The following is a 19,388-nucleotide window of genomic DNA, read 5'->3' on the forward strand; positions in this document are numbered from 1 at the left end:
ATCCCCTTCACTCCTTCAGCAGCCCCAGTGCTGGGAAATGCGTTCTGCAGGAAATACATCTCAGGGCTAGAAAGTGCCATTCCACCAAATCACAGCTGACATCTGCCTACGTTTGTAGTTTGTAAAGCTCTCTAGGTAAAGCGTTTCCATATCTCTCAGGAGCAAATACCAATGTCAGGGTCAGGATATTTCCCATAATGTGTAATTTACATCTCTCACGATGCAATATAGATCCATTTTCTCTTTTCTGCTCTCAATAAAGACAGATTAACTGATCCCTATCTTATCTGTGCAGTATTTGTTTAAACACTTAACATTTGTTAATATTTATATATATATAAATAATATATAAATATAAATTTATTTTATTTATATTAATATATATTATATATATATGTATATATATATACACTCCCCTTTTCTTCTCAATTCACAGTCCCTCAATCCTTTTAAACTCTCTTCAGATATGCCATTTTCCAATATGTTATTCTCTTTATTTTAGTAAGTCTCCCCTTAGCATCATGAATGCCAATTTGCCACAGTCCTCTAACTTAGACTCAAAGAAATGTGAAATACAGATATTTCAATTTTTCTACTCTTTCATTATAATCTGGTATTCAAATGAACATATTTAAATATTTGCTTCTATAAAACACCACTAAGTTAACAGATAATGTTTCCATCAATAAGAAAGATATAAAGACAGGCATTTATGAAAGGCAAGACATGATAAGAATTCCAAAAATAGTAAGAACAATCATGTTCAAGGAGAATACATGCTAACTAACTTGTTTTTTTAGTTCACACATTGGTGTATTTTAGGCTCAGCTGATTGCTTTCCCTATATTCTCAGAGAGAATATCTGGCTATTACATTTTAGTGAAACAAATACATTATCCTATTTCACTTACTCAAATTGTATAAAATTTAAAACCCAGAAAAATTTATTTTTGGTTAGAGGCCGGGACAGTGGCACCCCGTGGGTTGGTAGTAGTTGGAAGAGGACAGAATACAGGACTTTTTGAGGTACTTTTTGAAGTACTAGGACTTTTTTACTACTGGACATGGTACCCACTTAATGTTGTGGTCACTGATTGCACAAGTGAGCTCACTTTGTGAAAACTTGGGTTATACTTTTGTGATTTTTGTACCTTTCTACATGTATTTTATACTTTAATAAAACATTTAAAAATAAAAAACTAAAAATGGGTTGCTATGTATGGAGCTTATTTTAATCATGAATCAAATTAATTAAATATAAATAATAATAATATTTATGAGAAAATTATAAATAATAAATGTAAAAGTAAATAATATTTATGAGAAAATTATGGAATTTGAACAATAACTAGACAACCAATAATAGTAAGAACTTTCTTTAAAGAGGAATACTGTTCTTGTGATAATGTTAAAAATAAACTTTATCTTTAATAAACATATGCTGAAATTTTAATGGATTAAGCAGTAGGATCTCTGGAATTGCTTTAAAAATCTGAGTGAAAACACAGTGTTTTAATGTTGGATGAAACAAATATGGCTAAGAATTGATCATTGTTTAGGCTGGAGAACATGGAGAGTTTAGAACTACTCACTGTATTTTTGTATATGCTTGAAATTATCCACCATTTTTATGTTTAAAAGTATAATTTAGTAGAACTCTGCGAGCTCTATGTAATATTGTTTTCTAGTACCATTGTTCTTATCAAAAAGATTGAGATAACTCAAGAATCAAGATACATCTACCAAAACATACCTTGATTTCATGACCTTCAGTGTAATCATCTGATGAGTATTTCTCTGGTAAATAAACCTTAAACCCACACCATCGGTGACTAGCATGGGGACTAGTTCTAGTATCTGATTTATTAACAGTGGGGCAGAAAGAGCACAATAAATTTATATTAATTTTTTTACAGGTCAGCCTCCAGATTTTCTATACATTTTCTAAGAATGAATCAATAACAACAGTTAAACTGTAACATTCACCTTCATACCTATGGACCTATTCCTAACACTATTTTGATTAAAACTACATGGGAAATATTGTATCTTATAGACACCAGCAAGTACATCCCATCAAGATAACTTATTATGTACACTTTATATACTGTTACCATTGTTGACTCAGAACTTTCTACCATGTGTTGCACTTTGAGACAAAACCAATGATGTTTAGTGAGATCGAAAAGACTCCCTTCACCATGGCTATTTCTTTATCCAGGGTGATTCAAAATTTAACTCAAGAAATATACATTTGATACTGATTTTATTTATGAATTTCTCCTGGGCTTGGGTCTTTTTTCCTTCTTAAGAAACTTTTTTGAAAATTAAAAAAAAATATTTACAACTATGCTTTTTATGAATAATGCAGTCTTTATCCAACTTTCAGCTGAAATATCGTTATTGGTATAAATATGAACCTTAGACCACTTGATGACAAACTAACTCACTTTTCTAGTACGTGTAAAATATACCATTAAATATCCAACACAGGTAATACTGGAATCTAGGGTAGGATTCTGTCTAATAGCAACATGAAAAGAGGAAAAAAGTCTTACTTATTACATTTTTACAAACAGTAACAATAATGTTTTCCTCAGGATACAGACATCTATTTCCTCTACAGTGTCACGATTAATTTTGCTATAATACGCAGTGTGAACTGGTCCTAAAAAAGTACAATCGGTACCTTAAAAAATAAAGAAACAGACCAAAATTGATTATGTCACTTATCTGTTTCTCAAAAAACACTATATTCTCAGGTTTAATAGCTTCTGATGATGAAGTAGCCATTAGTTAAATAATCACGCTCTGTTTCTCCTCTGGTAATTGACAGATATAATTAAAAATTAAATTAAATTAAAAATATAATGCTTCTATATGGGATATGTATATGCACAAATGTATCCATACAACAGAATCATGAAATAGAACACAGAAAATATGTTTACAATCACTTGTTGAATTCAATGTCTTAAAAGCTGTCATTGATAATTTTTTTGCCACTGATAATTTAATAACACTCGATTGTACAGATTATGGAAATTTTGTTGAAATTAAGTTCACATATAGTCTTTTCAATCTTCACAGTTTAAAGAAAGGTATCTCTAAGAGAAAGAAAATTGTATGTGCCTAAGTAGTACAAACATATTGTCATATAAGGTATCGATGAAAGATTCAGAAATAAAACCCTGATCTTCATCTGTGAAAATTTCTAGCTTATAATTTGTCCTTATCCATATCCTTTTGTGTGTAATTACATTTGGGATTCAATGTTTTCAAATCCTCCATACTCTCCTCACTTAAATTGATGTAGGTGATTAGGGGCCACTAATGCAGTAATTAGGAAGTCTTATTGGATCTTGATATAGAACTTCCAAGATTTTTATTATACTTTGGGAAACATTAAATTGACTCCCATTATGCTGAGCTTAGTCCTAATTTGATAGTATTTCTTAATCTTGAACAATGAACTTCATAGTCCAAAACAGTTTCCAAGCTATAGTGTCTAAATGTTGCTATCTAATTCCTATTAAAAAGACTTTAAAAGACGCAGACTCACCCAAAAAACGTCTGGCACATTGAGTATTGAATAATGTTTAATGATATTTATAAGCAATTGAATTTGTATGTTCCAGACTTCTTTACAATATCTTTATAACTTAATGCATTTAAATTTTGACCCACACATCTTCAGTATGATGAGGCAGGAAAAAAATCCCAAGTAGATAATCCTTTTCATTGAATAATCCTATTTATATTTTAATTGATAATCTTCCTTTGTAAGGCTCACATGACGGACAAGTGTTTATATGGATTTACTTTCAATGTACAAAATAAGAAAGAGGATGGAAATGATCTGTAATATAAAATGAGGTATATAAATAATATTAATATGCTAAATGATAGCTCAAATAAATGCAAAGTAAGCACAAAATAAACTGCTTTTATAGGGTAGATGGAGACTCATATACTAAGGAGTGCAAAATATTGAATAAAGATATAAATTACTTTTATCAATTAAGTCTTCTCTATATACCCTTAAATATATATTTTTATTTAGCTATGTATCTGCCAGTTCAAAAATATAATTAGTAACATGCAAATAAATAATTCCTACATGGGAATTATATAAGAAAAATAAGTGACTATACTAGGTGAATATTTATACCTATTAGCTTTATAAAGAAATGAAAGATAAGACCTAAACTATGAAAGCTGCTAGTAAATAAAATATGTCAAGGAAAGATTATCTCAAAGATCTGGTAAGAAAGAGGAGTATTTAAAATTCTAGGAGAGTTAACAAGTATGAAACAAATTTAACACCTTTTTAGAATATAAGTTCTTAGAATGAATCAAAAGGCGTTTAAAGTCTCAAAGTATTGAAAAATGCCATCATATTTTACAAAGCACCTTGTTTATGGGCATATCAATATTTTGAATGAGTTCACGATCTCCTTCCCCTTATAAAAACTTTGTAGGTAATAGCACGAGAGAAGTATAACTAATTTAAAATATATTTTAAAAATTTGAAGAAAAGAATGTTTGCCTAGGGATTAAAAAAAAAAAAAACTGTGTGCAGACGCGTGTGTAAATGAAAGAATAACGACTGCATTAAAGATTATTTGGGTACTTTAAAAACACTCATTCAGCCATTCATTCATTTTTTATCATATAATTATTTAGCATTTATAATATGCATAGCTGGGTAATTAGTCTAAATACGCCAAGAGAGTACTGTATACTAACCAGTTCCAATGCACCCAAGGGCACAAATTTTAAATGACATGTCATAAGTCACTGAGAAGCACTGATGTCTGAATAAGTGAAAAACAAATTGCCTACAGAAATTGCCAGATGTATAGATGTAAAATGAATGTCCACCTCAGAAGGATTTTTATAGCTTTCACTTGAAGTCATTAAGTGAGGTAGACCATTACTGAATAACTAGAGAAGAAAAAAGATAATATGATTATATCTCAGTTATCTGGAGTTACAGGAAGTTTCCAGGCAGCTGCTGCATCAGCTAACTGGAGTAATGATACAAATTGTGAATAGATTATCATTTTTCAAAGAAGTAAAATATCATAAAATTCAGTGAACATTAAATCTAACAGTAGATATACAGAGAATATGACATGGGATTGGTTGGGGTTTTTTCTGGCCCTGAGTTATCATTTATTTCCTGCTCACAGAGCTGAGGTGAGTAAACTATTTTGATTATGAGAGATCAATTCTTAATTACTAAACAAAGTAATTTAATGAAAAACAGAAGGACTGGTGTTATTCAAAGACCAGAGATTTGTCACAAAGGTTTAAACTAAAAAAGTGAGAAAGTTAGGTTCACAAATCTAGAGCTATTCTTTTTTTTTTTTTAAAGATTTTATTTATTTATTTGAGACAGAGAGAATGAGAGACAGAGAGCATGAGAGGGAGGAGGGTCAGAGGGAGAAGCAGACTCCCTGCCGAGCAGGGAGCCCGATGCGGGACTCGATCCCGGGACTCCAGGATCATGACCTGAGCCGAAGGCAGTTGCTTAACCAACTGAGCCACCCAGGTGCCCTAGAGCTATTCTTATAAAGAAGAGGGAGAGAAGCAAAAGTCTCAGAAATAGGATATTATAAAAAAGTAACACAACTTGGAGAAAAAGGGAACAGAAATTAACATATGTACTTGGAAAAAAATATCCTGAAAAAAAATGTCCATTCATTTAGTGGTGTATGGACCTTTGAGAGAAATGTTTAAAAGCCCATGTATAATAATGCTTATTTATGGACTTTATTATTTGATAAATGGATGTTATGTTTATGACATTACAGGAATATAGAAATCCCAGAGAAATCATATACAAGGATTCATAAATACGAGAGTAATGTGTACCAATAGGAAAAGTGGTTTTATTTTGAATCTTATGTATGTTCTTACCACACTACTGAGTTCAACAAATTACGAAAACTCACAGAAGGCAGATTGAGATAATGAAGGGATGGAGAGATGTGTCTAAACAAAACATGCTCTACAATTTTAATCAACTGAAAACTTGAAGTGCACCATAGAAATAACATAGATGCCCAAAAGAATTTTCTCAAAATGAGGTTTACTGAAAAAAGTCTAGGTAAAGTGTCAGCAACTTTTCAAATGGAATGTTTCAAAGTTCTGACATCTTTTCTTGTGTTAAGATTGAGTTAAATTGAAGTTTCAAAATGACTCAAAAAGTAGGCAAAATAAAATTAGGTAAGGAGAAAACTAGCAATTTTTTGCACACATGGACTAGTCTAAATGTTGTGTAATGTGAAAGAAGGATGGACTGTGACACTTCAGTAAATGGTTCCCTACAGTCCTATGAGTCTAGAAAATTTCATGGATTTAGGGTTTTAAAAATTCTAATATCAATATATTTTTTTCATTTCATTCAATATAATTTATTATTGTGTGACCCTTTAAATAAATGAAAGAAAGATTTTCACAAATATATTTTAGATGAAATTTCATTGGTTATTTGTTTTTTGACTACTATCAATTTTTAGGCACTGATTATGTTTATTGACAAGAAAGCAGTGATGGGGGTGAGAGGGATGGGGTGGCTGGGTGATAGACGTTGGGGAAGGTATGTGCTATGGTTAGCACTGTGAGTTGTGTAAGACTGATGAATCACAGGCCTGTACCTCTGAAACAAATAATACATTATGTTAAAAAAAAAATAGTAGGAAGGGAAAAATGAAGGGGCGAGGAATCGGAGGGGGAGATGAACCATGAGAGACTGTGGACTCTGAGAAACAAACTGAGGGTTCTAGAGGGGAGGGGCGTGGGAGGATGGGTTAGCCTGGTGATGGGTATTAAAGAGGGCACGTATTGAATGGAGCACTGGGTGCTATATGCAAACAATGAATCATGGAACACTACATCAAAAACTAATGACGTAATGTATGGTGATTAACATAACATAATAAAATAAAGTTTTAAAAAAAAGAAAAAAAAAGAAATCAATGAGTTTCCAAAGAATGAATCCTTACATCTTTACTACTGTACTGCTTATGCTGATTCGAACCAAAAGATATGCTTATTTGCTGACAAAAGTCACAAGCGATGATATTTAAAATGTGAAGCCGAAATCATAAGTAAGTATGACTGCAAAAATAATATTTAAGATATTGTTTTAACTATTGGGTTTTTCTAAATTATCTTAATAATATAGCTTTTATCAATTATATTCTTAAACAAATTATTTTTACGCTACTTAGTTGCTGAGACTATCCAGATTGTTTTCTGTATAACGTTTTGTCATTTGAAAGACTATTATTTTAAATAAGAGGTCTATAATACTAAAGAAATTCTTGAATTCTTCACGATAAAATGTGGTATTATTTTTAAACTCCAGGTAATAATTTTTTCAGGTTTCATTTTAATAAGTGTCAAAAACAGTGATTAATTTTTATTAAAAGTTAAGGTGATATTTTCTTTATTTCTCTGAAAAAGGTAAATTTATTTATGCTAAAATTCATTAGTATTTTAAGATTAATCTAAACATTGAGTTTTGAACATGACCACATTCTGCATGTTTAAATTTATTTCTTCAATCTTTCAGTGTATTCCTTTGGTATTTATCAGGGCATTAACAAACTACAGTATTATAACAAAAATAAGAACAAGCATGCTCATAAATTACTCATGACTAACGAGTTTGAATAGACGTTTTCAAAATTATTACCAATTTAAAAAATAACTTCCATTTCACTAAATACATCATCCATACTCTTCATGGATCTTTTCTTACACATTAAAAACAAGGAAATATAGTTGTATTTGGGCATACAAAAAGAAACACAAACTACTTGTTTTTTAACATGTGCATACAAGTACTTTTGTGTAGAAGTTGGTTTCTTGTGATTTTTAATTTTAAATTTAGCAACCAGAAGTATAGAAATGGGAAGTTCTTGGGTATAGACAATGATTTCATCTGTATTATTAAGCATATTACCATTTCCTGATCATTTTATAAATGACAATGGTAGCTTCATTAGGCCTTATTTTTAGAGCTCTACAAAAATAAATATACAACTACTTTCTTAACATTAAATAAACATTATGTTCACCAAAGAACTAAATGCATGTTCAGCAAAAGAAAATTACTACCCCAATAATTATTTAAACATTCTGATTAAAAACAAGTTATAGGTGCCAAGTTTTTAGTTTAATTATGTAAGTGACATGCTTTTCAATTTAGAAGATGAGAATATTCCCATTCCTGAAGATAAATAGTACAAGTATTAACAACCATCATCAGGTGAATTTGGAGGGCAAAATGGTCAGTGGTGTTTTTTATTTGTAGTTTATACTATCAAATTAACTGTAAAATTGCCTATGTCTATTAAATCAGAACCATGATGTAATTTTAAAGATAACTGTGTGAGTCTAAGATAACATTAAACACTAAAAGTTGAAGTTCTATGAAGAGCTAAGGATGGTATAAGTAAAAACAACAAAATACTTATATTTGGGCTTATTTTTCAACCAGGTCACACCTCATCCCAAACCCTAAAGTTTGAGTGGTGTGAGCTGGCTAACACAGGAAAAAAAATAGTTTTTAAAAACTAATTTATTGGAGCGCCTGGGTGGCTCAGTTGGTTAAACGACTGCCTTCGGCTCAGGTCATGATCCTGGAGTCCTGGGATCGAGCCCCGCATCGGGCTCCCTGCTCAGCAGGGAGTCTGCTTCTCCCTCTGACCCTCCTCCCTCTCATGCTCTCTGTCTCTCATTCTCTCTCTCGCAAATAAATAAAATCTTTAAAAAAAAAAAACTAATTTATTGTACCATATCTGAGTAATAAACAAACAAATCTTAATTTTCTTAATTAAATAACATATGCATTATTTGACTTCTAGCAACACACATAATTATTTTAGGCTATTTTAAATCACTCATATGTGCAGATGTGTGAGCTAAACTTTAGGACTTTAGCATCCAAATTTCATCATAGTTATTATGTTAGACATTTCAATACTTCCCTTAAGTATATGTGCTCTCCTTGTATTAGTTAACTTCAATAGATAAAGCAAAACAAATATCAATAGCTAATAGACAGGAGCAATTATTTGGTCTGAAAAGCTAAAATACTACATCATGCGTGGGGTAATGGTATTTCCAAGTAATTTGAAAAGTTGAAGGCAATCCTTCATAAAACAGTTTAATCACTGTTGCCATCACAATGTATAGGGCCAATGGCAGATCCATTCCTTTATTCATAGGACACTTGTTGACTCGTATTATTAATGTCTAGAGTAGTAGTCTTGTCCTCAATGTATTCAATCCATGCCTTTCATATTTACATTCATAAGAGCTAAAAAATATGTTCTTCTAGCTTTTTTTCTTTCCTTTCAGTACTTTTTCCTATTTCCCTCCTATTCCATAAATTGTAAAAGAAATGATACATCTGAATTCTGCTCATTTTTGTTCCTAGCTTATGATTCCATGATTTTTTAATACTAGAAAATGAAAGAAAGAAAACACCATATATGTTGGATTTCCTATACAAGATAAAAGTCATCTTTTGACTATTTAATGAGTTTCCTTCTCATCAAATATTAGTTTATATAGTTTGACCAAACTATTGAATTGTCAGCGGTATTTACCCATTAACTAAAAGGAAAAGATAACTATGTAGCAGAGAATATAATTTCATCACCGAGATCCTCAAAGGAAATACACTACAGAATCTCTAAGCATTTTTATTTTCACAGTGGTTGTATAAAATAATCCACTTACAGAATGTGGTTCCAATATTGAAAGAGCTGAGTACAATTTTCAATGTCTCCATGTTAGAAGAACATACTATTTTAAGTAAATGAAGAATATTGCTTTATTTATATGTTTCCATCACATAGTTCCTCTGATTCCGGTCAGAGACTTACTCCATATGAACATATTACTAAATTGCGTTGAATGGTCAAAATAATGGCTGCACTGATTTCCTAATTTAGCCTAAAATGTTTAATGTCACTATGGAAAAAGGATGATTATGCGATAATGCTGGCATCAATAAAAAAAATGAAATCTCCCACTGACTCAAGTGTCAAGAGATGTTTTTCCATCTTAATTAAGCCCTTCAAAACACATGGAAATCAAGTCAGCAAGAGATCAATATTCAAAGGAAATATGAAGCACATTTGAAAAATGTTTTCAGCATCAAAAGTTACGTTTGATTGTTGTCAACAACCATGTCCTAACACAGGAACCTGTCTTCCTGTTGAGTATATTCATTTTTCCATAGTAAAGTACTGCCTGCATCCGAGAGTCACTTTTATCTTTGTTTCTGAAAACAACTTGAACTCTATTTTTACTAAGAAGAATGGCATGTTGAACTTATTCCCTCAAAGGGAATACTTTGATAAAGCCTTTTATGTAATACTTACTCAAATATGGTGGTTTGTAAGGCGCTCGTGTATTAGACAGCAGTCCATCCAGCTCCTTCCTCTCCAGAGTGTTGTGAAGGGCCTTCTCTTTGCCAAAGGTGGAGAAAGACCTCTCCGCCCCAGGCTGGGCTTCTGGAGTTTCAAACACCTCAGTGTCTGGAACAGAGTCCATGCCAGGAACATGCAGATTGCTGCGATAATCAGCAGCTTGGCGTCCATCAGCAGGGACAAAAGAAGGCATCCAGCACCGATCTGAGTGGCCCAGGGCTTTGCATTCCTCAGTGCAGTTGGAGAAGAGATCCATGCCTGTAAGCAGAAAAAAAAGAGAAACTACAGGTTCAGGTTTCGCTAATGTGAGATTACAGGTGGCATAAAGGGTGCTGGGTGAATGTGCTTTGCCAAAGTTTTCTTGCCTTAACCTCACAGGAACCAAAAATGTCTTTGTACTATTTTCCAAAGGGTTAGACTTCTAGCAAAGAGGACCCTGAGGAAGATGTTTCTAATATTCTCAGAGTATTGGGAAAAAATTCTGGCTCTAAATTATTTAAATAACTAGGGAATGGTGAGTAGAAAAAGAATGAACATTTTAAAAAATCTCTGGTGAAATTCATAATAGAGACAAATGCAAAGTGTAAAGCCTTTATAATTCGTAATCTCTAATGATGATAAGGCATCCAACACTTTTTTTTTTCCTTAGAGACAAAAACATTCTATGTGAAGCACAAATGATGGTATTTAGATTATGAAATCTGGACATGAAACAAAAAGTGAAGTTCAACAGAAATACGGCACACATATTGATAAACCAATAAATAACAAGAATGAAACATTTCTTGAGTGGTCAAGAGCATGCTTTCTCGGGTTCTCAGAAAATGACCCTAAAATGTATATGTCAATGACATTCTGGTAGCCCATATTACTACAAACCACTTATCATTCACCACTGCAGACAAACCAAAAACAAATGACTGTAATTAGTGAAACCAAGGTAATCAAGTGTAATGTGAGTCAGCTGCAGATACTATTGACAAATACCTTATTACTTGTTCCATATTGGAAAACACTTGTCCTAGTCAACACAGAACTGTTTCCCTATTAATCCGAGAATACGAAGATTTCAAATGACATCTTCAAGTTATGTTGTCTCCCACAGATTGACAAGACTATTCAACATTATCTGATTATGACTCAAGAAATTTTAGTTCTTAAGCAAAGCATAACAATTTTTGAGCATTATAAAAGACTTTTTGCTATTCATTTTGATAACTACCCCTACTCAGAAAAACAAGCACATAAACCCAAATCACATTTTAATATTTTTCTAAACATACTAACACATTTATTGTGCATGTTTTTAAACAGGATTAATTGAAAGTAATTTGAGTATGATTACTCTTATAAAAGAAACTCTCAAATACATGAGTATGAATTTCTTTTTTTAATCGACAGACTAATATTTATTTAATGAACCCATCTGATTGTTTCTTCTTATAAATACCATTCGTGATTTGAACTCCTGAGTCAGGTTTAGTTTATAAATTCCTGATGGCATTGTGTCACAAACTGCTTTACCTGTTTGTGTGTATATGTTAATATCTGCATATATAAAATACAGAAAAGATTTTTTTCAGAGTATTAATCTTCTAGATTATCCACAAGTATTTTGGAGTTCAGAACAGTTAATTATGTAAATTATGTTTAAAGAAATAAAATGAAGCTTCTTATCATATATTAATCTCACTTTATGACTTTTTTATTTTAAATTAAACTATGTATAATGCCAAGTCTGACTTCAATTATAATGTTCCATTGATAATTGTCATGCATAAGCCTGGAAATAAATTACTGATCAGTGAACTGTTGAGGAACTTAAACGTGAGCTGAAACCAGGATAAGGAACCAGACTAAGAAAGCATGTAAAACACGTCAGTGTTTTTCTAGACACCAGAATAGCTCAGTTTTTTTATCCTATTTCTTCAAGGAGATAAGTAGAAAGAAAAAGAGTAAGGGAAGGAAAATGTCCCTGATACACAGTGACATACCAGGTAGGTAGAAGCTATAGAACCAGAGAGATTTATAGTTTTGTTTTTTGTTTTTAGATTTTATTAATTTATTTGACAGAGAGAGACACATTGAGAGAGGAAACACAAGCAGGGGGAGTGGGAGAGGGAGAAACAGGCTTCCCGCTGAGCAGGGAGACTGATTCGGGGCTCGCTCCCAGGACCCTGGGATCATGACCTGAGCCTAAGGCAGACACTTAATGCCTGAGCCACCCTGATGCCCCTGTATTTTGAATACTGTACTAGAAATGCTCCCTATTTGCAGTGTGATAGAGAAAAAAAAGACTTGATAAATGAAACTACTGTTAAAAGTCAAATTATGATGACCAATCATTTGTTTGAAAATTAAATTCAAGGCATAAAATTTATAGTTGGTGGAATTAATTCAAATATTAAGATTGAACTGCATTATTATACCCTAAAAAGATGGGTATATAATGCAAAATTTGGAATAAATGCAATTTTCCTCACATGACTGATAAATATCATTTTAAACACTACATGGGACCATTAATAATCTTTCACATCTTTTCGAGCACCTGTACCCAAGGACTCTCATATTTTTAAATATGATCCTCTCTCTCATAGAAAAATTTTAATAAACTAGTCTTTCAACATTATTAAGATGCTGTTTGATTATGTTAGAAGGTACTGTCAATAGAACTTGTTTTTATATATAGTACATATTCAATTGTGCCCATTTTCTTCTCTTGAAGTTAATGGTTTTCTGGTTTTCGGCTTCTGTAGTTATTAGAGGTGAGTTAAAATTCCCTTAGATGATGTAATCAAGTTCTCATGAGTTGAGAACCTGTGCAGAAAATATGTCATGTGCATAACAAGAAAAATGAGAAATAACAATATAGTTTTTGTTGGAAGAACAATTTTACTTGACAGAAGGAAGAAAACACTTAGAAATAATGTTCTTAATAAATTTATGAACTAGTCCTTTTAAAGTGTGATTCCCATAGTAATAACACACAGCTTTATATAACCAGAATGAGAGTTATGGTGTCACAAATTGTGCATGAATATAATTCACCAGTTTTACTGATAATGCAAGTGTACCGATTTCTCATGAGGAAAAAAATATCAGACATAGAAACAAAATTAGAAGAAAAATAAAAAATAGTACATCAATAAATTTCGAATCATTTGCCTTTTAGATATATAGTTTGAGAACCAGATAAATGATCCTATTATCATTCCTCATGTCAGGGAGTCACTAAAAGACTAACAGTATTTTACCTTTTTTCAATTATCTCCAGTCCCATTAAATATATTATTTAATCACCAAATAAGCAGAAGTATATTGAAGTTTTGTTATGATAAATGACTACATGATATACAGGAATGCCAGGTATTATAGGGCAGGTGACATATTAAAATGCATGCCTTTCACATTGCTCTTGGAAATTTTTAATAGCTCAAATTGAAAGCCGAAGAGAAAATAAATTTAACTTGATTTTTAGTTTTTCTTATTCAAATGTCCTTACTATAGAACCTGTGATATTTGTACAGCAGAAAAATACAGGCCAAACCTCAGTTTTGAAGTTTTGGTATTTTCTAAGAAATATCTGAACATATATAAATATATATAATTTGAAATTTCTTCTCCTAGTTATTTATTTTTCCAACTTCTCAGAAATAATCTGTTCTACAAGGCATGACAGCTGATGTGATAGACTGCCTGTTATGCAAGGATATATTTAGAGAAGTTTTAAAATACATATTTTTAACCAGCAAGTAACTTGTTCCTTAGAGTCAGAGGCAGTGATATTACCACTGAGAACAAATTGTGATTTCAAAAATATTATAATTGTATTCAAGTTGTGTTGTTTTCTGATAAATGTAATAATATAAAATTACAGGTACATTTCTTCCTCATGCTCCTTCATAAAAAATGCTTCACGTTTTATTCAGCCTTCATAAAAAATGTTTAATTTTTCATAATTTGACAAATTAATTTTAAAGAAAATCAATACTTAATTTTTGAAGAAATTTCCAATCCTCCTTTAACCACTTAGCACCAAAAAATGGAGAAAGATCAATTACAAACACAAAAGTTGTTGTAATTTTTAGGAAAATATAGCTCATCGGCAGATATTTATCAACATGATTCACTCATGAAAAAATCAAAACATGTACATCAAAATTTCTCCCTACTTATTCAAAATGTTCGTTTTTCTCCAATTTCTCTAATATTTTGTCATATATTTTTCCAATTATAAATCTTTCTGTAACATCAATTTGTAGTTCAGATTTTCACCAGAAACCTGAATAAGCTTTTGCAAACCATCATGAAAATTCAATTTATAAGTCCAGATGCTAATCTGCCAGTATCTAAATTCTTACTGGAGTTGGGAAAGGGAAATTTGTACTTAACGATAAATCAAAAATTGTCTTGCTGATATTGTAGTAGTTGTGCAATGGCTGAACACATTTCATGATATACTTTTTTCTACTAGTTTGAAGATACTGACAATTCAAATCACTTTTTTTTTTACGTATAGCCAAATTTTGACCACGTATCATGTATCAATCTCAATAATTAGTTAAAAAATAAACACACTTAGAAGATAAGTTTCCTTGTAACTGAAAGAAAAATTTACAAGAAGGAGCGACTTAACAATTTTCAGGTAAACTATAACAAGTAACATTAACAGAATCACTTATTAGGGTTATCTTCTTCAGTATGTTTTTTATGAAGGCACAATTATTAAAAATGAACTGATAATTCCAGGAGTATGCATATTGCAAATATTTAATAAACGAGGCAAAAAAATTCTTACAACTAAATATATCTCCTTAGACTACCTACAATAATGTTAAAATGTTTAAGAATACACAACTAAAATTTTTGTATCAGTATGGCAAATCAGAAAAAAAAGATCTTTTAATCTAACGATATACTAAACAAAATTGAAACTATTTTTTTTAAGTTCACTTTGACTCTTTTTTTGGCTATTTAAGCTGTGATTAATCGGATCTTCCTCCTGTGATGGTTTATGCATATATTTACCACATCTCCCTGGACTTCTGCCATATCTAACCAATACATCAATAGTGCACTGAAAAAAAACGGAAAGCACCTTGACAAGGCTATGGAAAGAAAATGCCACAGAGCAGTGGTCAAGCCGAAGAATTTCACACATGGAGCCAGGTGCAGTAGAAAACTGAAAAAGCTTATGTGATTCTCTGTGCAGCTGCCTCCGTGTTTAAAGCCCTTCTATGAGCAAGACTGGTGACGGCAAATGACTTAGAAAGGAGAAATGCAAGGGGGGTAGTGGAAAAAGAACAAAAAAGAAAACTATTCACAGAAGAATAAATAGAAGGCATATCTAAATAATGAATACAAAGTAATGCTAACATAGAAAAAGAAATTGAGAATAAATAAAAAGTTAGGAAGTTTAAACAGGTGAAACACTAAGCTCAATATTGTATATAATGTAATATGGAATGAGGTACAGACTGAAGGACAGAATTCAGGGTCTATGTGTTTCTAGTATTATTTTTCCTTGATAACCTGCTGTTCTCCCCCTAAAAATTGGCTGAGTAAGATTTGCTTATTGGTATGATTTTTTTCCCCATATCGTAAACCTGGAAATAGATGTGCTGTGAATAATATTTCCTAAATATTACAAAATTGGAAAGTCTTTAATACCTGGCTTTACAAGAAAATAAAACAGATGTACTTATTCACTTGAAATGGGTTTAACTTTTAGGAAATATTATAGCTACTTGCTATGAAGTTTACGGTACACAACATCAGTATGAACTGGAGAAAGTCATTAAGTAAATGCATTTCAATTCTCTGTATTTAGGGCTTTATACCTAAAGAAGAAAACACTTCAAAATCATTCTTACAATAAAATTAGACATATTAAATCTGATTGCAATTCAGCACACAAAGGTGAGATTACTTCTTAATACAAGTGTGTCATTACAATTCTCAAACAGCAATTACTGTGCTCAGTATGTTTCAGCTGCCCTAGAACTGCCAATGAAATACAAAAATAAATTGATTCTGTAATACTTTTCACATGTAAGAATGTAAAGATAGGGAAAAATTTTTGCCATTGATAAAGAAAAATACAAACTGCCTTGCTTTTTAAAAATGTTTTCCAGAACACAGTTTGGCATTTTAATTTTCCTTTTAATGCTTTGACATCTCAAATAATTTGAAAGAAACATTACCAAAAATGGCAACACTGAGTCCCTGAGAAATAAAATAGCTACTGGGAAGGCGCATTGATAAGAATCTATTCCCATCCATCTTCCAAATATAGCACTTTTTGCAGATGTTTATTCGTTTCTTTTTCTTTGGTTAGGTTATTATAGCTCATTATGTCTGAGGGACTAAACTAATTGAAATGTTCATTGAGACTGGAGTGCTACAGAAAAAAACAAAGCAGGGGGTGGGGGAGTGGGAAATGAATAAAATGCACCCAAGGATACATGCAGCAGATACTATTTTAATATTAAACATTTTGTTTTAAAAGTTTTAAAAGGCTAACTTAAATTAGAAACCCTGAAAAATGAATAGGAATGAGCAATTCTAAACATACAGCTTTTTAAAGATAACGATAAATCATATGCCATATATAGGCCAAAAATGAAAGGGACTTTGTACTCAAATATAAACTTCTGGCAAGATCTGGTTTGTTTTCAGGTTCCCAGACACTAAATAGATGCTCTGTTCACTTAGCGTGAAGGCCCGCAAGGGGCAGGGACCTCCGGGGATTCTTGGCAGTTCTCAAGTCTCATTAGGTCTGCATATTAATGACTTGCAGCAATATAAAGAGACCCTTGAGCAGCCTCTTTCTCCCCTCCTCCTGCCTGTGTTTCCCAAGGCTAAGGCAGCCTCAGACACAGCACACATTAGCCAAGTGAGAGGCTTGAGGTAACCACTGCTGCCAGGCGACCATGGGGCCGGTACTGCCCTTTGACACGCTGCCTTGGCACCATTCAGAGGTCCACCAAGTGTGTTCAGGAATGTGTGCTCTCTAGGACCAAGGTTACCTTGAAAATGAGGACTCTATCACTCTGTGGTTACATCATTAACCAAAATAAAGCTTAAAATCAAGTGAACAGAGTTGAATCTAGAGATGGCCCAATCATGGACATTTTTATAAGTTACGAAGGTTAATTTGCCTTTCCATTTATTTACATGTCAGAAAAACACAAAACTCAATCAAAAAAGGAAAAGTAAAAAAAAAAACAAACCAAAAAACAAGCACCCTTCTTAGTTGAATTGCAAATGAAGTAGTAAGAAAATCCAACCATTGTGGAAATCATTTTCATTATTATAAGGTATATATTTCATTTTTAATAGTGTTTTCTTTAAGGATTAGTAAACAGAGTTATCAGCATCCTATAAAACTTAACAGTTAAATTTATATAGAAAAAAGTAAAATAAACAAAGTAAAATATATGTATCACACTGCAACCCCATCAGTGTCTATTGCTAACCTCATATACAAATACACATGGGGTTCAACTTTTGACAGGTCATGGACCCTATTGAAAATATGAGGAAACCTAAGGTGCTTGAGAAAATACACACTATCAAATGTTTATTAATGACTTGAAGCCTAAGAACCCAGCATTGGAAATCCTGTTTTCAACCTATTCATGACTTTTAATCACCTTTCTTTCTCCCATTCAATACTCAGTGGCTTGCAAAACTCATTGCTCTTGAAAGGAAGAAATTTGGATTCTAGTTCCCAATCATCCACTTATTCTCTGTGACTTTGGGCAGGTCAATCAATTTCATTCATCTTCAGTTACCTCATCCATAAACATGTCTAATAATACCTTAATTGACTGAAGAGTAAGACTGAGGCCTGGACCAGGTGAGAAAGCTATAGGTTTTTGTATGTAATATAATTGCACTAAAGAACATTATGTAAGGAAGATATAGCTCATATTCTATCATATTTCCCAATAAATCTCTAACCTTACCCAAAGGAACATTAGATTTTTATAATCATCTTTGAATATACAATTATCAACATAGGATGACACACCATTTTCCTGTGGACTTACTACCATTAAACCTACAGAAAATTCCCCAGGATATCATTCTTTCTAGATTGACTTTTAACAACAACAACAACAACAACAAGAAACTATAAAAGTCAGCATTGCCCTTTGAACACACTTACCAGCTGACTGGCCGCGATTGGTGGCATCATGATCACTATCTCCCTGTTCACTGTCTCCATGACCACTGTCCTTAGAGCTTACTATGTCGGCTTCTTGGAAGGCAGAACTAGAAGTACAAAAACGTGAATATTAGAATAAAAAAGGCAAAGAAACACAGAAAACATTCTTCTGCCACCACATGGTCACCAATGGTGCTGCAGATTCACAGACCTCTGGGCTTTATTTCTGCAGAAAGCTAGTTTCATCACCTTAAGCCTAATTCTTTAAAACTGAGCAGAGCAGTCATTTTGAGCCTTTAAGGTATGTCACTTCAGTCATTATTCTATGATTAGAGTTTTGTTTATGTGTATATCATTTTCATAAAAGAGAGTATTTATTCACTGGGAATAGGGAGACTATCAGAAGCTGTGTGAGTATAAATTGACAAAATATTCAAATATATTCAGTAAGTTGTATATAGATGGAATATATCCATATTTTTAATATATTGTCTAGGAACCCCAGCATAATCAGTATTTATGTTTTGACCTAGCTGGAGATCTTATATTTTAATATTGGATAATACACCTAATTCCTAAATTTAGTAGGTAGGAAATTGTCCACACATCAAGCTAGGGGGGAAAAAAAAAAAAGGGTCCATACCTGTTAACTCGGCGAGGTCTGTCAACTAGATAGCTGAGCTCTGCTCGCTGGTGTTTAGTCTAGAAAAAAGATAAATAAATCAAGAGCATTTGAATGCTGAGGGCTTAACTAG

At 32.2% G+C, this 19,388-nt stretch overlaps 1 protein-coding gene across 2 annotated transcripts in view; it reads right to left on the bottom strand.

Annotated features, from left to right (window-relative positions):
* The window catches only part of PCDH10 (protocadherin 10), a 41,030-nt gene that overhangs the window by 17,406 nt on the left and 4,236 nt on the right, over window positions 1-19,388 (bottom strand). The window contains exons 2-5 of one of the 2 annotated variants that reach the window (XM_021679349.1): window positions 19,277-19,335; window positions 18,634-18,740; window positions 10,410-10,715; window positions 3,825-3,859 (exon numbers count right to left, since the gene is read on the bottom strand). In XM_021679349.1, the coding sequence (XP_021535024.1) occupies window positions 3,825-3,859; window positions 10,410-10,715; window positions 18,634-18,740; window positions 19,277-19,335 (507 nt within the window). Of the gene's footprint in view, window positions 1-3,824; window positions 3,860-10,409; window positions 10,716-18,633; window positions 18,741-19,276; window positions 19,336-19,388 lie in introns of those variants that run through there. The other variant, XM_021679350.1, reaches the window with a different exon arrangement.

Source organism: Neomonachus schauinslandi, chromosome 2, assembly GCF_002201575.2.
Source record: "Neomonachus schauinslandi chromosome 2, ASM220157v2, whole genome shotgun sequence".
Classification (NCBI taxonomy): domain Eukaryota; kingdom Metazoa; phylum Chordata; class Mammalia; order Carnivora; family Phocidae; genus Neomonachus; species Neomonachus schauinslandi.